At 40.8% G+C, this 27674-nt stretch overlaps 1 protein-coding gene across 2 annotated transcripts in view; it reads right to left on the reverse strand.

Annotated features, from left to right (window-relative positions):
• LOC146610715 (copine-9-like) overlaps nucleotides 1-27674 on the reverse strand; it is a 116091-nt gene that overhangs the window by 57245 nt on the left and 31172 nt on the right. Inside the window, exons 3-7 of one of the 2 annotated variants that reach the window (XM_085345427.1) lie at nucleotides 24087-24133; nucleotides 16465-16568; nucleotides 14691-14730; nucleotides 14442-14444; nucleotides 10671-10747 (exon numbers count right to left, since the gene is read on the reverse strand). In XM_085345427.1, the coding sequence (XP_085201553.1) occupies nucleotides 10671-10747; nucleotides 14442-14444; nucleotides 14691-14730; nucleotides 16465-16568; nucleotides 24087-24133 (271 nt within the window). The remainder of the gene's footprint in view (nucleotides 1-10670; nucleotides 10748-14441; nucleotides 14445-14690; nucleotides 14731-16464; nucleotides 16569-24086; nucleotides 24134-27674) is intronic. The other variant, XM_085345426.1, reaches the window with a different exon arrangement.

Consider the following 27674-nt stretch of genomic DNA (forward strand, 5'->3'; position numbering starts at 1 on the left):
CCTCTACACCACACCTTCACGTGCACGGAGCCGCAGATGGTGCCTTCAGGGCAAGCCCGGAAATTAAACTATCAGACAAGGACTACGATGCATTCAAAGAACCCTGTACTTCTGATTGCTGTAAATCTTACCAGGGTTACACAGGGTAGTCTTTTCTTCCCAAAATGCTTCTCGTATTGCCATTTCCCTTTGGTTCCTTTCAGATTTTTTTCTCACTAAATCTTTCACGCTGTCAAGACTGGCTTGTGGTGTAGTGTGGGAGTGGTGTTGAGGTAGAGCGGGCATTGGACAAGAGGTGTTTCAAGGGATCATTAGGGAATAATTTGACAGGTGTGGATGTTTGCTGTGTTGCTTTAGTTGTTTTAAGCAGTTTTTAAAATTCAAAACATTCGTCTTTGAAGGGAATTGAGGCCACCGGGTATTTTTGTCTCAGGTATTTTAGGATTTTGTATTCATGGCATAAAACAACCGAGATAAAAAAGACTAAAAGTATTTGTTGGGATTATGGGAAATAAAATGCCAACCTTGGTTAGATATTTGTCACTGTCCAGTTAAGCATAGTTCAACACTGATACGATGCATGTCACAATATATTATGATTGCTGTTACTGAAAACTTTGCACAATGCAAAATGGGTCACGCATAGTGATGAACCCACATTATCCACCTGCTTTGTAGTTGCCCTCAGCACAGAAAAGTTTTGATTAACTCTGCAGTATGCAACTAATTTTAGTTAACTTAGCAGCCAAAAGTAATAATTTTTATTAGAGAGGGTGGTAGAGACCACAGAAGCTCTAAAATGCAAGCTCTCAACTGCATTACAAAACCTAATTACTAAGAATCAACTAAAACATGACAAGGGCAGAAGTCAGCCACTGTATGTGGTATTCATTTCCCATTATAAACTATTATTAATGAATAATTAGCTAGTACTGATATATTTCAACTCAAAATATTAAGGTTTTAATACAAAAGTTAGCAAAACATCCTAAATGGTGCCACCTGAAGCCCATTATTTCCTGTGGCTTGTGGTTTTCAGCTGCACCAAGCAAAGCGTAGCACAAGTACAAACAGTTAAAGTTAAACATAGATGAACTATGTAGGACCTTTGGCATAGCTGTATAAATGCATTGCCACCATTTACAACCATTTAAACTCTTTTGATAGTGAACAAAACAATCACAGTCTTTGTGGACAATGTTGATGCAAAGTGTTGTTACATTCATAGGAAGATGCTACCATATACTATGGTGTAGGACAGGCCTGGCCAACTCCAGGCCTTGAGGGCCGGTGTCCTGCAGGTTTTAGATATCACGCTGGGTCAACACACCGGAATCAGATGATTAGTTCATTACCAGGCCTCTGGAGAACTTCAAGACATGTTGAGGAGGGAATTTAGCCATTTAAATCTGCTGTGATGATCAAGGACACATCTAAAACCTGCAGGACACCAGCCCTCGAGGCCTGGGTTTGGACACCACTGGTGTAGGATTTCAGGGTTTCGGGTTTAAGGTTATAGGATACCTCACAGAGCATAAACCCAATCAATCTCATGGTGTGGATAATAATGTTGAATAAGAAAGCTGAAGTTAGACACAAAGAGCAAAGAAAATATGAAGTATGGAGCGTGACAAAATATTTCCCCCAGCAATATATCATAACGCTTCCTCCTGTGATAGAATTAGCAATGTTAGCATGAAATATCCACACTTTTAGTAAAATATGCTGACACTAAAGATGAATTTTACTCAAACTTCTGAAAGTTTAAGGCTCATAATACTGGCATTTATCAAATGACTAAGGGTAAAGTATACAATAAATTGTAGTAAAAAACAAACTGGCAAACGCTGGGGGGAATGCAAATCCGAAACACAGAAAAACTAATTGAAGATGAATTGCTGTAATGTGCACATAGTAACACTGACATGAAGCAATTATGTGCATTATTCTTGTTTGTAACCATTATAGTGGTATTATCATGCTGTTGTATCAGATATTGCAGGAGTGCTATACTGTAACACCACTGTTATTGTGGGAATTTTGCTAATCCACTACTTATTTAATTTTAATAATCATTTAACTGCTAAATATGAATGTTGAAAGTCAGTCACTGGAGCAGGTTGAGAATGTCATGTACTTAGCCTTTTCTGAATAAGAAAGAAATCCTGTCTTTAATTAGTGTTTAATAGGAAAAACAATCAAAGCAAACTGAAGATGAGTTGGCGCGTGGCGCACATAAAATTGTGCCATCTGCAAAGAAATGGGCACCGAAGAACTGAGCAAGATGAATAAAGTTGTTTAATGAAATCAGTAATGGACCAGAAATAAAGACCTGTGGAAATCCATTACTGATGCTAAGAGGGCTTGAGTGATCAACGGTATGACATGCCTATGAGAGGTCATTGAAAAAAGGAGCACTGAACTGTTTTTATCCACAGTGGAGGAAAAATGTTACCAATTAGTGAAAATGCAGTTGTTATTGTGCTGTGACCCAGGGGAAAACCAGACTGTTGTGGCTCCACATTTAGTGAGTTGTTCAAAGTGGACCTATTATGCTTTTCCTTATTTGCTGTCATACACATATACATATACTGTATATTACAGTGGTGGATGCTCATATTAAACATAGCCTAATATTTAAAACTGTGGCTAAGTGTATGTACAAATAATCCCTGATTAGAAGCTTAGGCTTCAGACTGTATTTCTACTATTGGCAACATAATCCAGCTGGGATTATGTTTACAAAAAGCAACCAATCTGAAGGAAGATGGTTTAAAAAGGAGGTAGTCTTAAAGACAGAAGATGAACCGAGGAGCTCAGAGTCCAAGGATGAAAAGGTTTATGCTGGAAATTAAATTACTATTAAAGGTCTCATCTAAATGTTACACTTAGGGTTCTTTTACACTAGTATCTACTCGGGTCGGCTCAGCATGGCTCAAGGTGGATTTTAGAGTTTTCCATTAGGTAGTAGTATCTGATACCAGGTACCTTTTTAGTACCTACTCGGCCAGGGTTCCAAGCAATGTGATGCAACCTGAAAATGTGACGTCAGCAGACTGCATGCCATCGATTGGCTGTCATTTTCAATCATTTCAGAACAGTTGTTCATCCAAACTGAAACGACTGAAAACGCTTACGTTCCTGTACGTGAAATGTTAGATGATTCGACCTGCGTCATTTCTGTCTGCCATTTATTTACTGTCCGGCTCTTTGAAACGTCGCAACAAAATGTTGAGGAAAAGCACCAGGTTTTTTAAATGGACTAACAATGAGGTGAAGTTGTTGCTGCGAGTAACACAAAAGTACAAAGTTGCAAAAGTGAGTGAGAATTAAAGAATTTAAAGAGAAGCTATCTAAAGCATGTACAAACCGATATTAATCTTTAATAGGGCTGTCAAAATTGATAGCAAACAAAACAACTGCAGTATAATGCCCTCCGCTATCTTAGTTCAATCGGTCACTGAACTGCATCATATAATTTTCGTCATCATTTATTTTATTTATTTGTATAGCACAATTTACGAAAGCCTGCAGTTACGCTGTCCACACTGCGACGTGAAAACGGTGTTTTCAAATGTATCCGCTTTTCCTTGATCGAAAACACAGTCTCAGTGTAGACTTAAGGCCAAAACACAGAGAAAAAGATGTGTTTTCATATGAAAACATATTAGTGTGGACATGGCAAAAAAGCCATACAGCAAGGAGCCAGTATATCATCGCCTTGACATCCTCCGTTTTTGTGGCATTTGTGTCACATGCAAATGACATTGCTGGACCTCCACATCACTATAACCAGTACTAGGCACATTAGGCGGTACTCGATTGTAATGTAAAATGACAGAACCCAAGGTTAGTCGAGTCAAACCAAGTAAATACTAGCGGAAAATTATTCTAAGGTTCCATGGAAATTTACACCAGTCACCAAACTCAAAGAAAATAGAAGAAGATCAAGGCTTTAGTGACTCTCTCTACTAAATAAAAAACAATGGTTAAGAACTGACAGTTGAAACACTGAGCGCTGGTCAGGCTGTTAGAATTGTAACCACATTCTACTATAAGTTGCAGCAGGAGACGTGACCTTTCATATTCTCACAAGATGATATTTCCATAATCACATGAGGACCGTAATGACTGGTAGTAATTTGATTTAGCCTTCTTAATCAAGTGGGTGCAGATGTTTCTTTATTGCAGAAAGGACATGCAGTCCCCTGGAGTGGCACCAGATGTACCATTGGACCAAGCTTTTTCTCTATTGTTGATGGCATACAACAATTCCTGAGGCACTCGGGAGTTTTGTATGTTTTTAATTGTGTTATGTTTGGAATGTCAGCAGTTCTAGTGTTAAGGGGCATCCACACAGGAAGCAACTAGGAAGCTTATTTCTGCCACTTGTTTTAGCAATCTTGTTCTTTCAGTCACTACCCATAGCTCGGAATAAGTGAGGGCAGGAACTTAGAGTGACCTGTCAATTGCCACCTTCACTTTCACACCCAGGTCTCTATTCAGTGCAATATACAGGTATAACATCTGTACAGAAGACATGGCACCAATCTACCTGCCATTGGCCTCTGCTCTCACCTTACTTATGAACAAAACCAGAGTGAGCACTCCAACCTTTTCTGGCTGAGAAGCAGGGTGACAGACTTGGAGGTGCCCATACTCATTCCTGATGCTTCATGCTCAGCTGCAAACCACCTCCGGGCATGCTGGAGGTTACTGCCTGATGAAGGGTTAAGCAGAATTATGGTACAGCAGAGGCACCACATTCATTGTCCGCTGGGAGTCCAAGTATGGTCTGTCTGCTTACAGAGTTATGCTTGCAAAGTTTATGCAGTAAAATCAATCTGTAGGTCACTCTTGCTTGTATTGTTGTTGGTCAGTTAGCCAGCCACAGAGAAGACTGAGTAATAACATACAAAGGGCTGAAGTGAAACTGTGTGCTAAAAACAATAAAAGTGTTAAAAACAGTTATGTTGCATATGTCATCTGCTTCCAGGAGACAGGATGTTGGAGAACTGCATGGGAGCGTGTGTGGGGTGGGTGAAAACCCCTTTCATGCCCTCTTTGAGCGGAAAAATCCAAATATTGTATGCAATCATTTGCAGAACCATAAATCACACTTTAACAAGAGAGAGTGAGAACGAGAGACAACCACATCATCTGCAAAAAGCAGAGATGAGATCCTGAGATCACCCCTCAGCTGCGTCTGTAAATTCTGTCCATAGATGTTAACAGAATTTTTGACAAAGGTGGTAGAGACCCCACGCCCACAGGAACGCTTCTGATTTATTGCCGGCAATATGAACCAAGCTCTTCAGGGACAAGAAATAATTAAAAATGGCTAATGCTAAACACACACTACATAACACTGTAGCACACAATTTGAGGGAGATCGTGGCTCAAGAACTGGCAGTTCATCTTGTAATCGGAAAGTTGCCGGTTCGAGCCTCGGCTCAGATAGTCTCGGTCGTTGTGTCCTTGGGCAAGACACTTCACCTACTGCCTCCACCAGTGTGTGAATGTGAGAGTGAATGAATAGTGGAATTGTAAAGCACTTTGAGGGTCTCGAAAAGCGCTATATAAATGCAATCCATTATTATTATATTATTATTATTATATTGCCTCATGCTGTGCTCAGGGCATGCTGCCAAAAGGTTTCAATATTCCTGTCGGTGATTTAGGAGCAAAGGTAACACCTTTTTCAAGCAGATTTCCAGCTGTGCATTAGACAGTCAGCAGGTGGAGTTTTCCCTCACTCCCAGGAGGGTTACTGCTGCTTGGATTAGAGCTTGAAGTGTAGCACCACTCCTTTTCATGTGTGGCATGGCCAGGGTATGGCCCAGCTGTCACAAGTAGATTCAGTGACATCTGATAAGTTCCCCACGTAGAATGAATGAATGTAGAATGAAGTATTTCTAATTTAAAGTGACTGCCAGAGTGCCCCTAATCCCATTGATGCTGTATGACACTTTAATTTAGAGCCTATAGTTAACATTAACTGAATAAACAGTTCCAGTTCTTAAACATGCAATAGGCAGAATTGGGTGCATTTAATTGGGGTCCGCTGGGAGCCCAAAACATTTGTAATTTTAAAAAGCATTAATTAAAGAAAATTAAAAAAATTATGTCAAGTTATGAGAAATATATATACATAACTGGGGAGTCCATGCAAACCCTAGAGATATGTTTTCCCCACAACCTTTGTAAAAATTGCTCACACACTTGTCTTTCCAGTGGCAGAGAGTGCATTCTGCTCTGTATCTTAGCCAGTCTGAAACCTTTGCTCCATGAAAATGGAAGAACCTGCAATTTCAAATCCCTCCCTCGCCTATATCTGATGGAAATAACTAGAAGGTAAAAGAAGAAAAAACGTCCCAAAGATGCAAAAAGAACACTAAGTGAATACAGTATACTATACAGTACTGTAGTGAATACAGATGCAATAACCATGGCAAAGGCATACCACTGTATTCCACTTTAAGCCACAAGTTCTTAAAAACAACAGCAGTCTCTTATAGAGACTAAATAGAAAAGAAACATAATTTCAGAAGCACGCTCAAGTGATTCTTGGGCCTCTGCCCTTGACTGCCCAGTTCACATGGTTAACGCAGTTTCAGGCGGTCCTAATGGGACCAGGCCCTGGGGTATGATCTCTCGCCTGGCTTGAGAAGATCTAGGCTTCCTCTCTGGAACAGTTGGAGGAGGTGGCCCAGGAAAATGAGGTTTGGACTTTTCCTGCTTGTTGCCATAGTGGATAGATGGGTGGAGGGATGATCTTATATCGTTTAAAATGTTTATCCAGTCTTAAGATTTTCCTTTGCTGACATTTACAAGTTTTACTGAACATTTAATACAATTCAATTAAAATCTAAGCTATAAAATATATACCCCATTGAAGGCATGAGAACAAAAAGGAATTCTTCCACAATCATACCTTCGGTTGTCGGATAGTGTTGGAAAATCCCCCAGTGATTGTCTCCAAGTGCTGTTATCCCCCATCAATCACAGAATCAGTCATTAATAAAAATTCCTCTGTCAGGGGTCTTATTGCATGTAACCTTTCACTTATGTCACTTTTGTAATTTCTCTCCTCAAGGTGAATTGCAATAATGGATACAGTGAAAAGATGATTAATGGCATGGCACTTCCGACAGGTTTGTGATGAGTTTGAGTAATTGTCCCCATCGTTAAAAGCCAATTTCATTTAAAAGAAAAGTAGGGGGTGGTGAATGCGTGTTCCATAGTTAAGAGAAGACAAATCAAAAGCAGTAAAATTAAATGTATTTTATTATAATCTCGCATCTAATGGCTCCTTTTTGTATTCGTGCCTGCTATTCAAGCACTGGCAGCACATCGACTTTACATTCCAAAGAAGCAAAAATGAAAATATAGATATCTTTCACCACTTTCTTTGTTTTTCCTCTTCATCCCTCACTCACACAGTACCATGGCATTTGGGCAGAAAGTGGACAATAGCAGGCGCATTGTTTGGTCTGTCTGAGCATGATAAGCTTTCTAAAACATGTCAATAAGGCTTCTGGCAAGGGACAGCTGAGGGGGACATAAGCTAGCCTCTATCCGACTTGACTCACCACATCAAGCCAAAGTCAGAAGCAGTGATTCACACACTGTACTACCATTCCAGTCAGGACAAACCCACACAGACTTGCTATCAATAGACTGGAAATTGTATTTGTTTAGAAGCTGAACTGTTGCTGTTTGTTGAGCTAAACCACCATGAGCAACATGGAAAGAGGCATTTGGGAGTGCAAAAGAACTAACTGGCAAGCGTAGACAACAACAAGAAATTCTACAGAGAAGATGAAAAATGTTTGAATTTGACTTGTAGGTATTGTTTACTTTCCTTTCCTTAATTAAAGGTCCACTTTCTTCCAGTGGTCTCTGTATCTGTCATGCTAAAAAACAGAGACCACTAATTAGTCAAAATGTTAGGTTAGTCTGGCCACCGTTAGTCTGGTCATCTTTGATCTACGTTTCATTAATAATTAATTAGATAGCATAACATCATTTTTTTGAAAGTTTCATGGTCCCAAAATGTGGATTCTGTTTATTATGACAAGCCCCTGATTTTTGTACCACCACTAGGCAGTTTTTTTTTATTGGTCCTATGAATTATCTCAGTGTTTCTTTGGTGTAATATTTATCCTTTAAACATTTTGTGTTCTGGAACGGTTCACAGCCGAGTGTGAAGCAGCGGAATGAGGATCAGCACCTCCAAATTTGAGGCCATGGTTCTCAGCCGGAAAAGGGTGGAGTGCCCACTCCGGGTCAGGGATGAGTTCCTGCCCCAAGTGGAGGAGTTCAAGTATCTCGGGGTCTTGTTTGTGAGTGATGGGAGAAGGGAGCCGGAGATCGACAGACGGATTGGTGATGCGGACGCTGCACCGGTCCATCGTGGTGAAGAGTTTCGCTGAGTGTAAAAGCGAAACTCTCAATTTACCAGTCGATCTACATCTCTACCCTCACCTATGGCCGCAAACTGTGGGTAGTGACCGAAAGAACAAAATCGCGGATACAAGTGGCAGAAATGAGCTTCCTCCAAAGGGTGGCTGGCCTCTCCCTTAGAGATAGGGTGAGAAGTTCAGCCATCTGGGAGGGGCTCAGAGTAGAGCCACTGCTCCTCCACATCGAAAGGAGCCAGCTGACGTAGTTCGGGCATCTGACAAGGATGCCTCCTGGGCGCCTCCTGAGTGAGGTGTTCCGGGCATGCCCCACCGGGAGGAGGCCCCGGGGCAGACCGGGGACACGCTGGAGAGATTATATCTCTCGGCTGATTCATGAGTTATTGTGAACTTTTAAGCGCTCTACATCATCATGTGATTGTTTTCACACACAAAAATTGTAAAACAAAATGTATTATTAATATTTAATAATTTTTTAAGTAAAACTTTGTTATATAATGCATAACAATAGTGGATATAGCAAAAATAATACAAATTAAAACTCATAGATACAAAACAGTTTTAGATTTGTTGTTTTAAAATTTGTCAGCAGGTTCAATAAACACTTTTTCTAGAAAGTATTTCATGGTTTAGGGAAACCAACCCTAACCAACACTAGCATTAGATGACAACTCCCCACCTCTGCACTCTTGCCCAAATATTGTAATGTTTGGTAAAAAAAAAAATCTCATAAATTGTTGGTTAAAATGACAAACTTGAGTTTTTGATTGATATCACAATGTCTGCATCCATCTGTTATATACAGTCTGTGGTACCAACCTCCAATGTTTTTTTCTGTTTGATGTTATCATAAACTAAATCCAGCTTTGGACTATTGGTTGAATAAAACAAGGCTTAAGTACATCCCTTTGGATTCTGGAGACTGGGCAACTGTCCCATTTTTTAACACACTTTAAACACATTAGAATCAGGAAAAGACATCCGCGCAGTGCTACAAGGTGAGGTGTAGTCAGAATCGCACAGTTCTGAGTCAGATACTTTTTGAACTCAGATTAGTTTCATTGCATGGGTTTAAATTGCGGTTATTACCTGGTGGCGTACATGTCAGTACCTTACAATGTTTTGAAGAAAAGCAAAGTTTTTGAGTTTTGAATGTATCTATTTTAAAGGGACAGATCAATATAAACATGCCAGAGATAGCCAAAAGGCTACTTTTTTATCTATAGTCTGTAGTAGATCAGAGAAAAATGAGCGAGAAATGTGGAGTCTAAAAATGTTATTTTCTTTTGTCAAACTTCGACAAGTGTGACTACCTTCATCACAGGATTTAACCTCCAGTCACGTGTATATCATTCCCAGTCAGTGACAGTTTATCATAAAGTGAGTCCACTGATCATTTACATCAAGGAAATTTAAGTCAAAATTTAAGACAATAAAGCAGCAGTGACACTCACAGAGCTCATATAATCCAGCTTCTAATTTATGTGCTGCTCCACAAAGGGCTATTGTGAGGGCCACTGAGAAGAAGAATTGTTTCCTTGCACCCTTTAAGATGAACTCTGAACTGTATAGGCAGAGAAAAAGCGAGATGCCTCGTCCTTGCAATAAAATGGGTTCAAATCTGGCCGGTTACTGCTCTGACCTCACATTTCTCTCTGTCTCCCAGCAGTTTGTTCACTCCTCAGAACACTGGGTGTTATCTAACACTGCAGGGATGCAGTGTGAAAAAAATAGGGGGGGTTGAGCTCACAAAGAGTGCACACTAATCCACCTTTTATTATCTGAAAAAAAAAGCATTGGTTTCTACTATCAACATGCTGCCTGGCAGAAAATATGAGCGCATTCTGAATATCTGTATCCAACGTTATATTGACTTCTACTGCACATCCCACTTTCGTTCAACACAGTAAAACTCAATACTACTTCAGGAGCAACAGCTCAGAGTGCAGTGATACAGCAGGCTTGCCTGGTCTCGCTTACTCTGATCTAACGCTGTAATAGATGAGGCTATTTAGCCAGGCGAGTCTGTGCACACTGCATCAGTGAGATGTTGTTTTCCCCAGCAGCCATCGATAAAAATGAAACAAAAGATGGAGGGGGGACTCGTTTCATTCTGCCCAGCTGAAGAAATTATTTATGTGCATAATTTCTATTTATGATTCACCGCTTAAAGAAAATAAATAAATAAACAGAAAAGGAGGGAAGTCATTTCACAATGAGACAATAGAAAGGGTGTGAGGGACTTACGAGAGGGTCCTCTCCAGCCTTCCTCCTGTGGAGCCGATAATTTCTCCGAGTGTGCAGAAGGTCTGGCCCAGAAAGTCCTTCGAGGGGGAAAGGGTAGAAAGAAGACAATTAATTGCAAGACAGTACTAATCAATAACCCAGGCCTCAAAACAGGCTCAAATACACTACAGTAGAAATATAAATATATGCCTGCAGATAATTATAATGGAGCCATTTTTAACTTTAGACCCTACAGGATAGTTATTATTATGTTATTTTAAATAACATAGTTACATATACAGGGATGCACTGTGTGCAACAATGGCTTTTTCCCACCAAAAGGGTATTGTGATTCTTTTCCCCCTGAAATCGTTCACACATAGTTTTTTGATAAACTAATACTACTGCTATTACTCATATGACATTTAAACGCCTTTAAAAACAGAGTACGGGGTGTTTTGACATGCAAGTATGAGTAAAATACAAAAACCAGGACAGAAACAAAAACCAGATAACCAGAAACCAGAAACAAAAACCAGATAACATCCCTGGTAGTGTGCTGAAAGACTGCGCAGAGGAGCTGAAGAATGTCTTCACAGACATCTTTAACACCTCCCTGAGGCAAGCCACTGTCCCATCATGCTTCAAGACTGCCACCATCATACCTGTGCCAAAGAAACCATCCCCAGCCTGTTTCAATGACTACCGCCCCGTGGCACTGACACCCATTATTATGAAATGCTTTGAACGACTAGTCATGTCACACATCAAATCCACCCTACCTCCCACCCTGGACCCACACCAGTTCGCATACAGAGCGAAACGATCCACAGAGGATGCAATCTGCTCTGCCCTCCACCCAGCCCTAACTCATCTGGACAAGAAAGACTCATATGTGAGAATGCTGTTCATAGACTTTAGCTCAGCATTCAACACCATAATACCACAACAACTCATCTGTAAACTGGACAGACTGGGCCTCAGCACCTCCCTCTGCAACTGGCTGCTGGATTTCCTCAGCCAGAGGCCTCAAGCGGTGCGTGTGGGCAACAAGGTCTCAAACAGCATCACCCTGAGCACGGGGGCTCCACAAGGCTGTGTGCTCAGTCCTCTGCTCTTCACCCTGTTGACACATGACTGCACACCAACCTACAGCTCCAACCACCTTGTGAAGTTTGCGGACGACACAACGCTGGTGGGGCTCATCACCAAGGGCGATGAGACCCACTACAGGAAAGAGGTTGAGCTCCTGACCACGTGGTGCAGAGACAACAACCTCCTGCTAAATGTCAGTAAGACCAAGGAGATTATTGTCAACTTCCAGAGAGGCCACACCTGTCACCCCCCATTGACCATCGACGGCGCTGCGGTGGAGAGGGTGAGCAGCACTAAGTTCCTGGGGGTGCACATCAGTGAGGACCTCTCTTGGACCACCAACACAGCATCACTGGCCAAGAAAGCACAACAGCGCCTCTACTTCCTGCGCAAACTCAAGCGGGCAAGTGCTCCACCACCCATCCTGACTACATTCTACAGAGGCACTATTGAAAGTATCCTCTCCAGCTGCATCACTGTGTGGGGCGGTAGCTGCACTGACTATAACAGAAAAGCTCTACAACGCATTGTGAGAACAGCTGAGAGGATAGTTGGTGCACCACTCCCCTCCCTGCAAGACATTTACACCACTCGCCTCACCCGCAAAGCCATCACAATTGTCAACGATGCAACCCACCCCGCGCACTGTCTGTTCAGCCTCCTGCCCTCTGGAAAGAGATACAGAAGTCTCCGCTCCCGCACTACCAGGCTCACCAACAGCTTCATCCACCAGGCTGTGAGACTGCTGAACTCTCTTCCCTCCCGGCTCCCAGCCAGCAGAATCACCAGATTGGCAGAAGTATAGGAAGACAGATTGGACTCTACCCCCCCCCACCCACGCACACTCTCCAACAAAGAAACACTCTCTGAACCAAGAACTGAAAACATTCCTGACTTGCATTGCAATTGCACACACCTGCTGCTATATATTTTTTTTTAGTATTTCTTTTAGCACTATTTATATTATTATATTACTATTTATTACCTTACTGTTAGGGCTGTTTTTGTTGTGCATCTGCACCTTATTGTTGTCAATGTCTACGCATGGGACAGTGTGAAACGTAATTTCAATTCCTTTGTATGGCAAGTACATTTGAAGAAATTGACAAATAAAAAGTATTCTATTCTATTCTATTCTATTCTAGAAATAAAATGGAGCCAAGTTAAAGAGACATTGGGATATAGGATATATTGATATTAAATTCAAACATACACAAAACAGTTAAAACATATACACACAATAGCATTTAAGGTCTAAAATGAGAGTGACAAACGAGATAGACATTAGATAAAAGCAAATTTATAAAAATGGGTTTGTCCAAGTGATTTCAAAGAAGTCACAGATTTCCTGAGACTCGTCTATTTGTAATCCAAAGCTGAGGGGCCCTGATGGACAAGCTGTTGTCACCTTTGGAATAATTTTTGTTAAATGGAGGGCAGTACTCATTGCAATATGTGACAACACAATGTTGGGGGATCAGCGCCACCCCATGCCTCCCTTCACCTTTGCTCTGGTATCACTTATTTTGGCGTTTGCTTGGACTCATGATGTGGATCACTGCGAGTCTTGCCCTGTCCTGTAGGCCTGGGTTGTGACAGCACATGCTCGTTTCATTTTGCAGCTCCTCAACTTTATCCACTAGAGTTATAAAAGTTGGCAACGAGGGAACCAGCCCATTAAACTCTATGAAACATCTGACTAGACACCTCTGGCTCTTCAGTGTTTTAACGTTAAAGGGTTAACACTAAAGATAATGGGCTCTATAACAGTTGAGAAAGACTATAAAATCAATAGGGATATTATCAAAGATATTAAAGTTATTAAAGTTCCATTAAAGTTTAATCTCATCTTACTGAAGTGCCATTTTAAATTAAACATTAACTTCCGAGTTTGAGTCCATGATTTACATAAGCATTCATTATTCCAACTAGGTCAAGCCCAGGAAGTCCTGGAGGACTGCATTATTCAGCTGCTTGTTGACCGATTGATTATTCTTAAAAGGGCCGACACTGTGTGTGGGGCAAATGTCCTATTAGTAGAAATAAAGGTTTCCCCTTCGTTCAGCATTTTTATTGACAACAACAGATTTGGAAGTTTACAACCTTCCCAACCACTACAGAGAAAACCATATGGCAACATTAAAAAAAGAGGCGATGACACAACATAATGAAACTCCTGCACAGCAACGAGGGCAGAGCGTTGATGTTTGCGGTGTGTGGGCGCGAGCAGGTGTAGGTGCAAGTCCTGCAAAGCGGGTATGCGTGTAGCTCCTGTAAATGCCCTGACATGCACAATCTGCTGTAGTATAGTGCCTGGAACAACAACGACAGCTGCTTTCACTTTGAAGTGGAGTTGTGAAAGTTGCTTTTACCTGAGTTAATGATAAAATGCAGACAGACAAAATGAGGAACAACACTACGGGGAGGGGGGCTTTCCAGGTAGGAGCTGCTGCTGTTTGTCCTTGATGAAATGAGATGAAAGAATGGGAGAAAAAATATGATGAAATTAAAGGGAGTGAATCACACACACACACACACACACACACACACACACACACACACACACACACACAGAAAAATCACAAGATTCTTCTGGGGATGCTGAAATATACTGGAACATAAAAAAAATAAAATGAATAAAGGACATAATAATACAAGGACTCATGAGACCAACACTCTTCAGCTGAAACCACTCACCTTCTGTTCTCCAGTGTGATTTATTTTAGTGGGGAAGAAGAAGAATAAAAGACATTGTCATGAGATGGAATTCCACTTATTAAACAGGAATTTTCTTCATGCTGATTCATTGTCAGCTGCTGCACTCATTGACTGTAAATTAGCATTTACAGCGTGAGTAATGCTGAATAACATGATACATTTGAATGCTGCCAGGAGCCTTCAGCTCTGAGTCAAAACTGTCGTTTGAGGTTGACATACTGTACTTACGTGTTTGGATATGTTACAGCTTCTGGAGTCCACATTGTACCTGTGAGAAACAAATAGATGGCACAAGAGGAAGAACTTGTGAGTTTATATTGGAGGAGATTTTGGACAAGTGCATAAATGGGCTTCCTTGTTATTAGTCTGGGAACAATGAGGGTGTTTATTCAGAAAGCAGCAGTTCTAACTTAGAGAAATTATGTTAACCCTGGAGTTGAAACACACAGGTTTGAACAGTCAGAGTAATAAGCTCTTAAACTGATTTTTCTTTTCACATGGGAACCAACAGGTGTGATAACAAAAAAAGAGTCTGCTTACTTAATGTTAGAGTATAGTCCAAAAGTTGGATAAAAAGCCACACATAGGTCTTGAATATTTGTTTCAAATTAGTCCAAAACCTTCCACAACTGCCCTGCTTATTACAGTTTTGAAAAGTGTAGTAGAGTAACTCTGGTCAGAGGAGAGAAGCATGATTTTTCTGTTACTTGTTTTCTTCACAGTAGTGATGAGCCACATTACTGTGATGCCATGACTTTGCAACTCAGCAGAAAAGTCTGATTATAGGACCAATTGCAGAGTTTTATCTTCTGGGTTATCTAGCAGGAAGACATTTTTAAGCATGTGAATAATGCTTCCAGGTCTGAATGTACCCTAAACGAACATTATTTATCGCTACCAGCAGGGGGCGACGCTTTGGTAAAATAGGCTTTTGTTTGCATAGTGTGAAAGTGTGAAATGTGCTCTTAAACACTGGCAACACTAAAATATCCTCAGCTTCACAGCAGGACTTCACTAACCAGTTGATGTCATCTACATCCATCTTTTATACACAGTCTATGATTTTATAATCTCCAATAACCTAAATTATATTTAATAAACCAAAATAAATAAATAATAATAATAATAATAATAATAATATTTCTTAAGAATTCTCACATTTTTTTATTTTTTCAAAATTAATGAATAACAACATTAATGATATTTTAGGATCTTTCCTCTGAAATGCATCACATCAACGTGATTGTATTTATCAGCAAACAATTTGTTTTTAAGTAAATAATAAGCAGTATAAATTAATAAACTATGGAAATGCAGTAATATACACTGCTTAAACGCATTAGAGTAGTTTAACATATTTACATCCCCCTGGCAGATCAAACATTGAGTATCCTTTGCTGCCACTCAGTTGCCTGCCTAAAAGTAAAAAAAAAAAACTTTACAGTGGGACCACATGTGCACCCACTTTGTTTCTGCTAGCATCTCATAGTCTCTGGTTTCTATGTTAATGCTAGTCTCTTTCCATGTGGATGCCCCTTAAGTATGGGTATATGTACATGTATATGATACTGAAAAGTGCTGGGGGAAGAGGAAGTAGCCTATTCCAGCTGTCACTGGGCCGCCAGTTCATCAGAGGCCTGACAATCATTCACACCTACAGCTAATTTTGAACCACCAGTTAAACTGAAACCCACACGTACAGGGAGACCATGTGACCTCACCACAGAAAGACTGGCCAGCAGATTCAAACCAATAACGTTCTTGCTGTGAGGTGACAGTGCTAACCACTTCACTATTCTGTGAACAGTCGAGTGTTTGACTTTGGTCTGTTACTTAGTAAAGTCAATAAACTGAGGATCTACAGAGAAAATAAATTATTGAAGTGTAATCAAAGGCATTACTAGGTTAATTATCTCTGCCTCCACATTTCAGTTTTTCCACAGTGTGCTCATGTTTAAATTACTTTAGATTTATTAAGAGCAAGCAAAGTCAGGCTACTTACACATCAAACCTTAGATTCTGTTTCTCTTCAAAGAAGAAATCCAGGACAAACTTCCTGACGAAATCAGGATTCCGAGTGTTATCGATAACCTCTGTCCTGCCAAACTACAGAAAAAAAGAAGTGATAATTGGCGGTAACAGTAGCATCGATTTTTTTTTTATATATGCTATAAAACTTGTTTTAAGAAAAAATACACCAGAGATACAACCAAGTAAAATTCATGAGGTTTAGCAACAAGTCATTAATAAATTTATACACAGAACTGGAATCCATAGACACAAATTCACCTTTGCAAAACTCAGTATGACACTGAGCTGCATTGTGTTTTGCTGAACCTCGTTTCCCTAGAGAAATCAGAGTGTTACTCTGGAGGAGGCTCTCCACATTGCGAGCCCACAGAGACTCAGTCCCAGCCTCTCTCCTGGGCCAGACTGTCTCTCCATCATACTGACAATCACGCCAGTAATCCCCCGGTGGACTGCCGGCCGCGGGGCTGTGGCATGGCCTGACAGCACCGTGTAATGAGCTATTGATCTTAGCACTGCCTCACCACAGCCACAATACCTCGACTCATGTCCTTAGTGCCCAGCGCACATAATCCGCGCTATCAACCGTGTCCCCAGCCTATCCATTACCAAGGGCTCGCAGGTTACTATATTAGACCTCAGAACTGACCCGCCGTATCGACCCGCAGGGAAAAGCCCGTGATATTTTCTTGCGGTGTTACTATTTCCAGGGATGGAGGCCTTTGGTTTATAATCTGACTCTGACATGATTGGTTAATAGATGTTAGAGCATTGTGGGCAAAGGTTAGGAATGGCTTTGTCAGTGATTTTTTTTTCTTATTCTTGGGTAAGTAAGGAGTTTTAAAGGCAGCGTCGGCATAGGAGCTAAGACTGTAAAATGAGTTGGTTACAGATGTAATCCTATTACACATACATGCTTTTTATCAACATTCCACTCCTTTCATCTATTGTTTTTCACTAAAGTACTGCCAGGGAACATTTATTCACTGTCAGAAATACACTGGGTCACAGAAAAACTGACTCAAGGCTAAAAAACTGTTAAATAACAACAACATTGGTGCACAGAAGAAAGACCTGCTCTTCAATTTGTTTTCCGTGTATGTTGTTATGGGAGCGTTTTTTACGTTTATTAGGTAAGCTAAATGGAGTTCATAGAGACTGTAATACAAAAGCTGCATAAGGGATCTTTGAACCATTTGTTGCAGAGGGTTTAAAGAGATTTGTTTCCTTGGAAATCTGCAGTTCTCAGCCTGGTAAGTAGACATGTCTGAAAGCATATTTGACAGGTATTAGAATAAGAATTCAGCACTACCACATATATTGTAATTGGTGTAATTCAATAGTATCTTCCTTAGCACAACATGGATGCATATTTGCCCGAGAGTAAACTGATCTTGGATTTAGCACTCAGAACCCAAATTAACATGTATACAAGCAACAATTCAAACAGCTTATAGGAAGAGGCGATAATTGCCATCTTAAATGTGATCTTAAAGCCTTTCAAATCCAAAAGTTCTTTCAACTTAAAGTGTTCTTTTTCTGTAGCATTGAATAGTCATGATTAAATAACCCGAAATCAGATTTAAAGGTAGGAGTTCAACTAGCTATCAAGCTAATCTGCTTCACCAGGACTGTGTGGGTGTGTTTTGAACAAATTTAATGAGCAGAGGCTTGACATCTTAAGAAAACAACCCCATAATTGTCATCATATCTTGATTCAAAGGTTGCAAAATCCTGATTGCTGCAGGGAATGAACTCCCACCCACTTCAAGCAAGTGAGAGAAACTCTCATTAAAGACGAACACAGAAATGTTTCAAGTGAATCAACAGAAGTAACGCCCCGAAATCCGTAGTAGGATAGCAATCTTGCTGTGTCTGTGTCCTATAATGCAAACAACCAAGTGAATTTAGTCAAAGTGTACAGTAGCATTGCTGACAGCAGGCTACAGAGTGTGTCCATGTTTGTTTTTGTTTGTTTGGTTTAATTTCAATCAGAAATGCCAAATAAAAAAAGTGAAACTTGAAAAGTGGGTAAAATTCATGGAGTTTAGTAATTTTAATGGGGGCAGACTGCAGACAAACTAGATGATTACTTCATGGGAACCCATGTTTTCATTTTCAAGATGCCGACTCATCTGCAAACACTTTTCAACTGATCACCACTGAAACAATTATATTTCAAACGATGAAACGTGGAAAATGAATTAGGGTTTAGCACTCATTTTCACAGTGGCTGCCAAGTTTAGCTAATATACAATAAACAGTGAAGACCTCTCCTGGCCCAGCACAGTCCATAAGTTTTTGGACAGTGGCAGTTTTTTGTTTTTTTTGTTTTTGCCTCTGCACGCCACCACCGTGGATTTTAAATCAAACAGTCAAGATGGGATTAAAATGCAAATGTTCACCATTAATTAACCATTAATTAGTTAACCCCTGTTAACTGTAGTCACTTTTAGAAGTTCACTTCTTAAATTTTTGTTGTATTACAAAAAAAAAAAAAAAAGAAGATAAAAAGGCCTGAAGAAAGATCTGAAAAAGATGAGCGTAGATGGAAGATAAAAATGTTTGTATTTGGTATCTGTACACTGGAATTCATAATATGAGGCTCAAAGACATTGGTAGAAGTGAAGGAGGCCATCATTAGGCTGAGAAAAGTGCCCTGATGCATGCTCAATCATCCAGGTAAGTAAATCCCAAAAGGTTGATTCTGTTCATCTGGACGTTGCGTTTTCAGTCGGAGAAATGTTTCCTCACTCATCCGAGTGATTTCTTCAGTCTCAGCTGACTCCAGGCTTCCCCAACCTTATAAACAGTACATTTGCGCAATAGCTGAAACTAGCACCACTGAAGGAACAATGGCCTGGGAGGTCACCCTCATCATAATTATGCAAATTATCTTGACCACTGATCAAAGCCCACTGATCAATGTCCATGAGTACCATTCACAGAGAGCTGGGGAATGGCTGCAATCACAGGATTGCAAGATGGCGAAAGATGTACCCTTAGGCCCCCTCCTCGATTCATCCATCCATCCATTCGCTTCCGCTTATCCTTTTCAGGGTCGCGGGGGGCGCTGGAGCCTATCCCAGCTGTCATAGGGCGAGAGGCAGGGTACACCCTGGACAGGTCGCCAGTCTGTCGCAGGGCTAACACATAGGGACAGACAACCATTCACACTCACATTCACACCTAGTGGCAATTTGGATTATCCAATTAACCTATCCCCACAAGTTGCATGTCTTTGGACGGTGGGAGGAAGCCGGAGTACCCGGAGAGAACCCACGCAAACACGGGGAGAACATGCAAACTCCACACAGAAAGACCCCGGCCTGATGGTGGAATTGAACTCAGGACCTTCTTGCTGTGCGGCAACAATGCTAACCACCGTGCTGCCACCTCCTCGATTCAGAGATGGTCTTTCCCTTTTCACGTAAATGGCCTCCTTGACTCCGCGCTCAAACCAGCGTTCCTCCCTGTCCAGGATGTGTACATCCTCATCATTGAAAGAGTGTCCACTGCCCTGTAGGTGTAAATAGACTGCAGAGTCCTGGCCTGACGTGGTAGCTCTTCTGTGTTGTGTCATCCGCTTCGCCAGAGGTTGTTTGGTTTCCCCGATGTATAAATCCTGGCAATCCTCCTGGCACTTAACAGCGTATACTATGTTACTCTGTTTGTGGTGTGATCCTTGGGGTGGACCAATTTTTGGAGCAGCATGTTTTATGGTTTAAAAGCCACAGATATGCGGTGTTTAGAGAGAATGCGATTCAACCGTTCCGATATTCCTGACACATAAAGGATCACTACAGGTTTTCATTTAGGCAGCAGCTGTCCTTCTCTCCTGGATCGGCTGGAGCTGTCTTTAGGTGCCTTCCCAGCTTTGACAAATGTCCAGCTGGGGTAACCACATTTACTGCAAATGTACTGTTTATAAGGTTGGGGAAGCCTGCAGTCAGCTGAGACTGAAGAAATCACTTGGATCAGTAACGAAACATTTCTCCCACTGAAAACGCAACATCCAGATGAACAGAATCAACCTTTTGGGATAGGCTGAGAAAACAAAATCAATCTATGATAGTAAAAAACACAGAATATTGAAGTGCATGATGCCAGAATTATTTCCATGGTGAGAAAAAATTAATTCACAAAATCTAGACATACCCATGAATGTCCATGACATATCCATAAAACTTTTGAGGAGGCAGGTGTATCACTGTCAAAGTCTACCATCAGGTGGCAACATCATCAGTGGACATATAGGTTTACAAGAAGGTGCAAACCACTGGTTACACTCAAGAACAAGAAGACAAAATTAAACCTCGGCAGGAAACGTCTAAAAGAATCTGCACAGTTCTAATAAAAGTTCTTTGGACACATGAAACACAGATTAACTTGTACAAGGTTTATGGGAAGAGAACATATAGATGATTACAGTTGCAGAAACACAATCTGGGACTTGTTTAACTCTTAGGATTGTTTTCTGGTGATTTTCCTTGGTTTAATTCTATAAAGACTTTCATTAGAGACAGAAAAAAAATCCACATGCTTTCTGTCCGTTAACAAGACAATAAGATTCCTTTGTTGTGGGGAGGATGATAAATAAAAGTACCAGCTTAATAACCTACTATAGCTTCCTAGAGTTTAGTCTGCTCAGTGAATGCAATTATAACACTGATTTGATGAAATACAGTTTGTATCACCACAAAATTCCATTGCCAGTGTAGCTCTACCTTCATTTCTGGCTTAAGGGCATGTAATCACACAGAAAGAGCTGAGACGGAGTAGTCTGCAGTCATCTATGGGGTACTACTGCTGATTTGTTGACCTTTAAGTGGAGGATCATAGCTGTTCACAGAGGAAAACTGAACTGCTTGTGATCATAAAACAAATGAGTAAACTGTCATGGCCTGGGTCTAGGGACCCAGGGCTCATGTATTTTAGTGTATGTTTATATTTATATTTTCCTATCACGGGACAAGAGGTAGGCCACTTGAACTCTTTTGTTGTAGTGATGGGCCGCCTGAGACTGTTTTGTGGGGTTTTTTCTTTTTTTTTGCACCGCTGCGGGATGCACGGTTTGACTTTGGGACTGTGACCTGTGAGGGTTTGTTACTTCGTTGTTTTTGCTTGTTTTGGTTCTGGCCCTCCGTCCTCCGTCGATGCTATAAACATGGCTCTACACTTCATCCTGCAGCATCTGGACTCCCCAGGAACCTATGCCAGGATCCTGTTTGTGGACTTCAGCTCTGCCTTCAACACCATCCTTCCAGACCATCTCCAAGGCAAGCTTTCCCAGATAAATGTGCCTGATCCCATCTGCCGGTGGATCACTGACTTCCTGACGGACAGGAAGCAACATGTGAGGCTAGGAAAGAATGTCTCAGACTCGGTCTCGGACTCCCGGACCATCAGCACCTCAGGGCTGTGTTCTTTCTCCTCTGCTCTTCTCCCTGTACACCAACTGCTGCACCTCCACCTACCAGTCTGTCAAGCTAATCAAGTTTGCAGATGACACCACCGTTATTGGACTCATCTCGGACGGGGATGAGTCTGCCTACAGGAGGGAGGTTGAACGTCTGGTGTCCTGGTGCAGCCACAACAACCTGGTGCTGAATGCCCAGAAGACAGTGGAGATTACTGTGGACTTCAGGAAGCGCACAGCCCCACTGCCCCCCATCATCCTGACTGACACCCTCATCATCTTTGTGGACTCATTCCGCTTCCTGGGTACCACCATCACCCAGGACCTGAAGTGGGAGCCCACCATCATCTCTGTCATAAAGAAAGCCCAGCAGAGGATGTTTCTTCCTGAGGCAGCTGAAGAAATTCAACCTGCCAACACGGACGATGATGCAATTCTACACTGCAATCATCGAGTCCATCCTCACCTCCTCCATCACCGTGTGGTACGCTGGAGCCACTATCAGGGACAAACAGAGACTGCAGCGTGTTGTGCGCTCTGCTGAGAAGGTGATTGGCTGCAGACTCCCATCTCTGCAGGACCTGTACACCTCCAGGACACTGGGGCGTGCAGCTCGGATCACAGCTGACCCTTCTCACCCTGGACACAGTCTGTTTGACCTGCTCCCCTCAGGCAGGAGGCTCCGGTCCATTCGCACCAGAACCTCTCGCCATAAGAACAGTTTCTTCCCCTCTGCTGTTGGACACATGAACAATAACCATATGACTGTTCCCACCACTAACACATGACCCTACGCTGTGTTCACTGCATCATTCCATGTTTGGCACTGATCACCACCTGCACTCATGTATATACCTATCTACTTAGCACTTTTAATTTTTATTTTTATGTTTATTTACAGAATGTTTTGCACTAAGTACCGCAGCAATTTTCTAATGTTGTAAACCTGCTCAACATTTGGCAATAAAACCCTTTCTGATTCTGATTCTGATTGCTTTGTTTTGCATAACAAATATGGCCTATAAGTAAGATGATACAGTGTCAAGATGATTCTTCATTTGCTGAGTCCTTCCCATCACATGGTTACTGCGTGCATTTGAAATATTATACAAATTTATTGCACCTTATTTTGATGGACAAGGTTTCTATACTGCGCACACATAATAAACAAAACAGTCACACAATACAAAAAAACCCATCATGCTCACAGGACGTTTGCATGTAAGTGTAACTGAACGTTAATGAATAATTTCTGCATGAATTGCACTTACAAATGACATATAGATTATTTACATAATGCATAATGATGTCAAAAGCACACAAAGGATTTCCAGGTTTCCATCCATGTGCAATTATCTCCTCGAGGTGTCAATATGTAAGGCTGGCAGAGAGATATTTACTCTGCTGATTGTGCTGCAATTCATGCAGTGCTTTTTGATTAAGCCCCACCACATGGAAAGCAAAGGTGTGAGGTGCGTTAAAATGAGGGGATCAACGGTAGCCAAATAGTGTGACTAAAGTACACAAAGTGACTAGAGGCAACGTGTAGGCAAACTAGATGAGGGAATGTAGCGCCAAGATGTGAGACATGAACTGTGTGAGGGACCTAACAGATCAAAATGTATTCAAAATGTTAATGAGCAATGGAATGTCACGTGACCTTGCCTTTAAAACAGTGACAGTGGATGAGACAGCAAGATGTCAAGGGGAGCAGATGGTGCATTTTTGATGAGGTGGAAAAAGAACTGACCTTCTTTCTCTCACTGCCCTGAGTCATGACAAGAATCCATTTCATTCAACATCATAAAATTATGAGTCTTTTAATTTATTTATTCCATCACCTCCAACATAAATTCACCAGTTTGGGTCTGATATGTGGGGCTTCCCCCCCCCCCCCCCCCCCCCCCGGGTGTTCAAGATGTGGTTTCACTTTCTGGGCAAGTGAAGAGGCTCACACTTCCAATTTTCTACAAAATGTTCTCAGGGGTTTTTGTGAGTTGCCTCTGGACTTCAGCTTAATAACCCCCATTTTAAGTTCTGATTGAAAATCATTAACACTGAAGACAACTCATTTATTTCATTCCCTATAAAAAAAATAAAAATAAAAAAAATCTGGCAGATATGTAGACAAAAATATTGGATATTGTCATTGGCAATAGAAAGGTTGCTTAACTTACCTCCCTCCATTCTTTGGTTCCCACAGCCTGCAGATACAACACAACAACTGGAAGGGAAAGTGGAGGAGTAGAGGCCAAAAAGGAAGCATGAAGAAAAGAAAAAACACACTTTTTAATCTCAGTCACTAGTGTAATGGTTTCTGCATGTTGCCACCTACATATCAACACACTCACATCCACATATATTTCAGTTAGATCTGATGTAGCCGCAAGCAGAGTAAACAATTTCTTCTTAAACGCAATGAAAGACCATTTAAAAAATGTGGAATTTTCAATATCCAGTGGTGATATTTACACTCTATTAATAAAACAGCTGTCCATTAGAACAATAACAACTCATTGTACATTTCTCTCATTTTCACACTTTTCATCCTGATCTCGCTGCGTAACTGTGAGGGAGTAATCATTCTCTACATTTTCTGCCTCACAGATATGCTGTCACCACCTTCAGCCAGGCCTCTCTCTGGCTATTAATATGCATGAATATTACAAAAAAAAATGCAGAAGTGCTACAAGGCATGGATCTAAAGACCAAATAGGTAGAGTGCCATTGCAAACTCCCCTCTCAGAGAAAATAACAGAATCAGTTGTGAGCAAACACATACAAATTTAATGATATCTCATCAGCCTCAACTGTACTTAGTGTTCAGTGTTGCATGTTAGCATATCCTTGTTCAAACAGGCTTGGCTAAAATACTGTAATGTATTACATGAAAAATACTATTCTTCCATGTAAACAAAAAAGGTTTCCACGGAAACCTTTCATCCATGTTTTTAAAATCTTTCTGATCTTTATGTCTTTACTGACATAACTGAAAATGTTACCTCTTGCTATAACCCTGCAAGATACTTATATGCATGTAACTGGAGTGGTTATGTAGTGAGCAGTGAGCGCTTCCAAAGCTCACATCTAATAATGAACAGAAACTATAAATATCAGATGAACAACTGCAATCCTGAAGTTCTTTTAGTTGAAAAAAAGAAGTAAACAGAAGTGTATGGGGAAATGACCCCTCATTTATAATCACTTATTGTGAGTCGTATATTTCACATAGTGTTCATAGTAGCCTGTCCCCTGTTTTCCTTCAAGCCAAATCTTTGCTTCATGAAAAATGTAAAGCACCAGCAAACACAGATTTAGGCTTTAAAATGTTTAAAATGTTTTATATATACAGTCTGTGACAGTGCACCTGAAGCACCACAGCTGCCCTGGCTCTGTTAATGCATTGCTCCTGCCATGCAGTGCTCTGAGCTAAATTATGAAAGCCTCGCAATTACAGTACTAACATGCTGACATTTAGCAGGTATGAAGGTCTAACTGTTACCACAGTCTACTCAGTCTAGCTTCCTAGTATTTCTTTGGATAATAATAATAATAATAACCATGATGTCATTAGATTTGTCATTGTGTTTGTTCATAAAACACATTACAGAAAGACAGTCATTCTGAGCAGAGGACAGTGCAATGACCAAACTGATTAGCAGCGTATTTGTCTTTACATGTCTACAAACGCAAATGACCAAACCAACAAAGGTTTAACTTCAGTTTAATACTTGACTTAGTTCTTCCACAATATTTCTGATAAAGATTTGAACAAAAATGCATCAGATTTATTACATTTTGATTATAATTCACCAACAGGTTGTTGAGTTATATTTCACTCAAAACAGTTTGCTGATCTCATAGAGGAAGTGTTAAGGCAACCAAGTCACCAAGCATATTCCAATTTATAAGTGGATTGTGTATCTGCTATTTTCATTGGACAAAGTACAAAAATATCAGCCGCCCAGTGATGCTATGACCAACGTTTTTTTGATCCATTCTATGGGGACCCAGAATTTCACAGCATTCAGTAATTGCTGGGATAGTTCATTTACCAAAAGCCTTAGAGACCGCCTTTTTAAACTTAGCATGGCTAAAGCGTTTTAGCCTAGAAAGGCTAAGGCAGAAAGGGTTTATTTTAAAAGACTTAATATGACACTTTTTGTTGTAAGCAAAGAATTTACCTTTACTTAATAATCAATAGCAATGCCACTGTAATCTGGCTTATTTTTACAGTAACTCATTAAGTCTCAAAAAAAATTCTTGATTAGTCAAATTGTTTTCCTTCACAGACGAGCATTACAGCCTTTACAAATTAGCTTTTTCGTGACTACAGTATAAATTCTTGAATTGTTAAAATAAAATGGGCCTAAGTAAGTTCTCCAACTGGTTACAATTTTTACTGTAATGTTTACCGTGTCCTGCGGTGCTTTGTTTAACATTATGTCTGTCTTTTGAGGGCAAAAGTTACTTTAAAACAGCATAAATATGCAAAAACACAGAGCCAGACCAATTATAACCCACAGATTTATTATGTTTATCATGTTAAGCTCAAACACAAACATGTTCATGCCTAAGCTAACAAGTAACACTCACGAAAGGCCCTTATGAGGTGTATTAATAATTGGCCAAGTGTTGCTGTTTGTGTCTAGACAGGAACCATCAGCCACTTTGTGCCTCTGTGAAGTTTGGACATTAGCTCTAATGAACTTCAGACTGTCTGGACCGACAGACGATTAAAACCACATTTTCCCTCCTAATGAGCAATTAAGAGAGGCGAGATAAGACAGAAAGAAGAGCAGACAGCAAGCGTTTTGGGCAGAGGGTTTGAAATAAAACAATCTTTTCTTTGTCTGACTATTAGCAGGAATATTGCTGCTTAAATGAGGTTTATAAATCTGATTAATCCAAGTTAATCAGTTAGTGAATTAGCCCTCAATTGAATAACAGAAAATAAAAAATTGAAGGCAAATGAACATCAGGGGTTCAATCTGTTTGTCTCAAAGTCATACCTCTTAACTGCAATAATGATGTTTGAGAGAGAGCACGGTGCTTTGACCGAGATCAGAGTCTTGGGACCTTAATGTTCCCCGAAGGTTGCAGAGTTAGAGCAGCACAGACTCTAACTAATCCCCGGTAAAGCCATTTGAGTGTCGTCCGTCTCGGAAGAACCTGACTGATTGCCTGCTTTATGGAAAGTGACTGACAAAGGAAGGAGCCCATCTGGTCAACTGCACAGCGGCCAAATCACAAGGCAATTCCATATCCCTCCTCCCATGACTCCTGACAACAGTCTGGCTGCAGGCTGGCCACACAGGGGACACTAAACATGAATGATTCAGAATTGAGCACAAATCATATCAAGTTCTAATCTGAATGGACATTTTAGCAGTGTACAGGTCATCCTACAGAAATAGAATATCTCCAGCAAACAGGAATCTGCATATTAGGATGTTAACACATTCATACCAGAATCTTTTGTCCAAACACACAAATGATTATTATACCATTACTATTCTTCTAAAGCAAATGAATCCAGGATTTCAGATCATTTGGCCACTTGATGTTTTGAAGTCTGGTTTCCAAAGAACAATGTTGCTTTGCTTTTATCTTGGCTCCCTGTGTCTGTCACGGAGAGACAAAGAGCCAATCAGATAAAAGAGAAAAGAGCATTTTACTTCACTACCAGTTTTTTTTTTCAGGTAAATATCAAATAGCTCAGCCACACGAGCCAGATCATACAGATCCACATCCACATAAACACA

Source organism: Diplotaxodon limnothrissa, linkage group LG20 (genome assembly GCF_057381915.1).
Source record: "Diplotaxodon limnothrissa isolate DT_005_m linkage group LG20, D_limnothrissa_male_GT1.1, whole genome shotgun sequence".
NCBI classification, from domain to species: Eukaryota; Metazoa; Chordata; class Actinopteri; order Cichliformes; family Cichlidae; genus Diplotaxodon; species Diplotaxodon limnothrissa.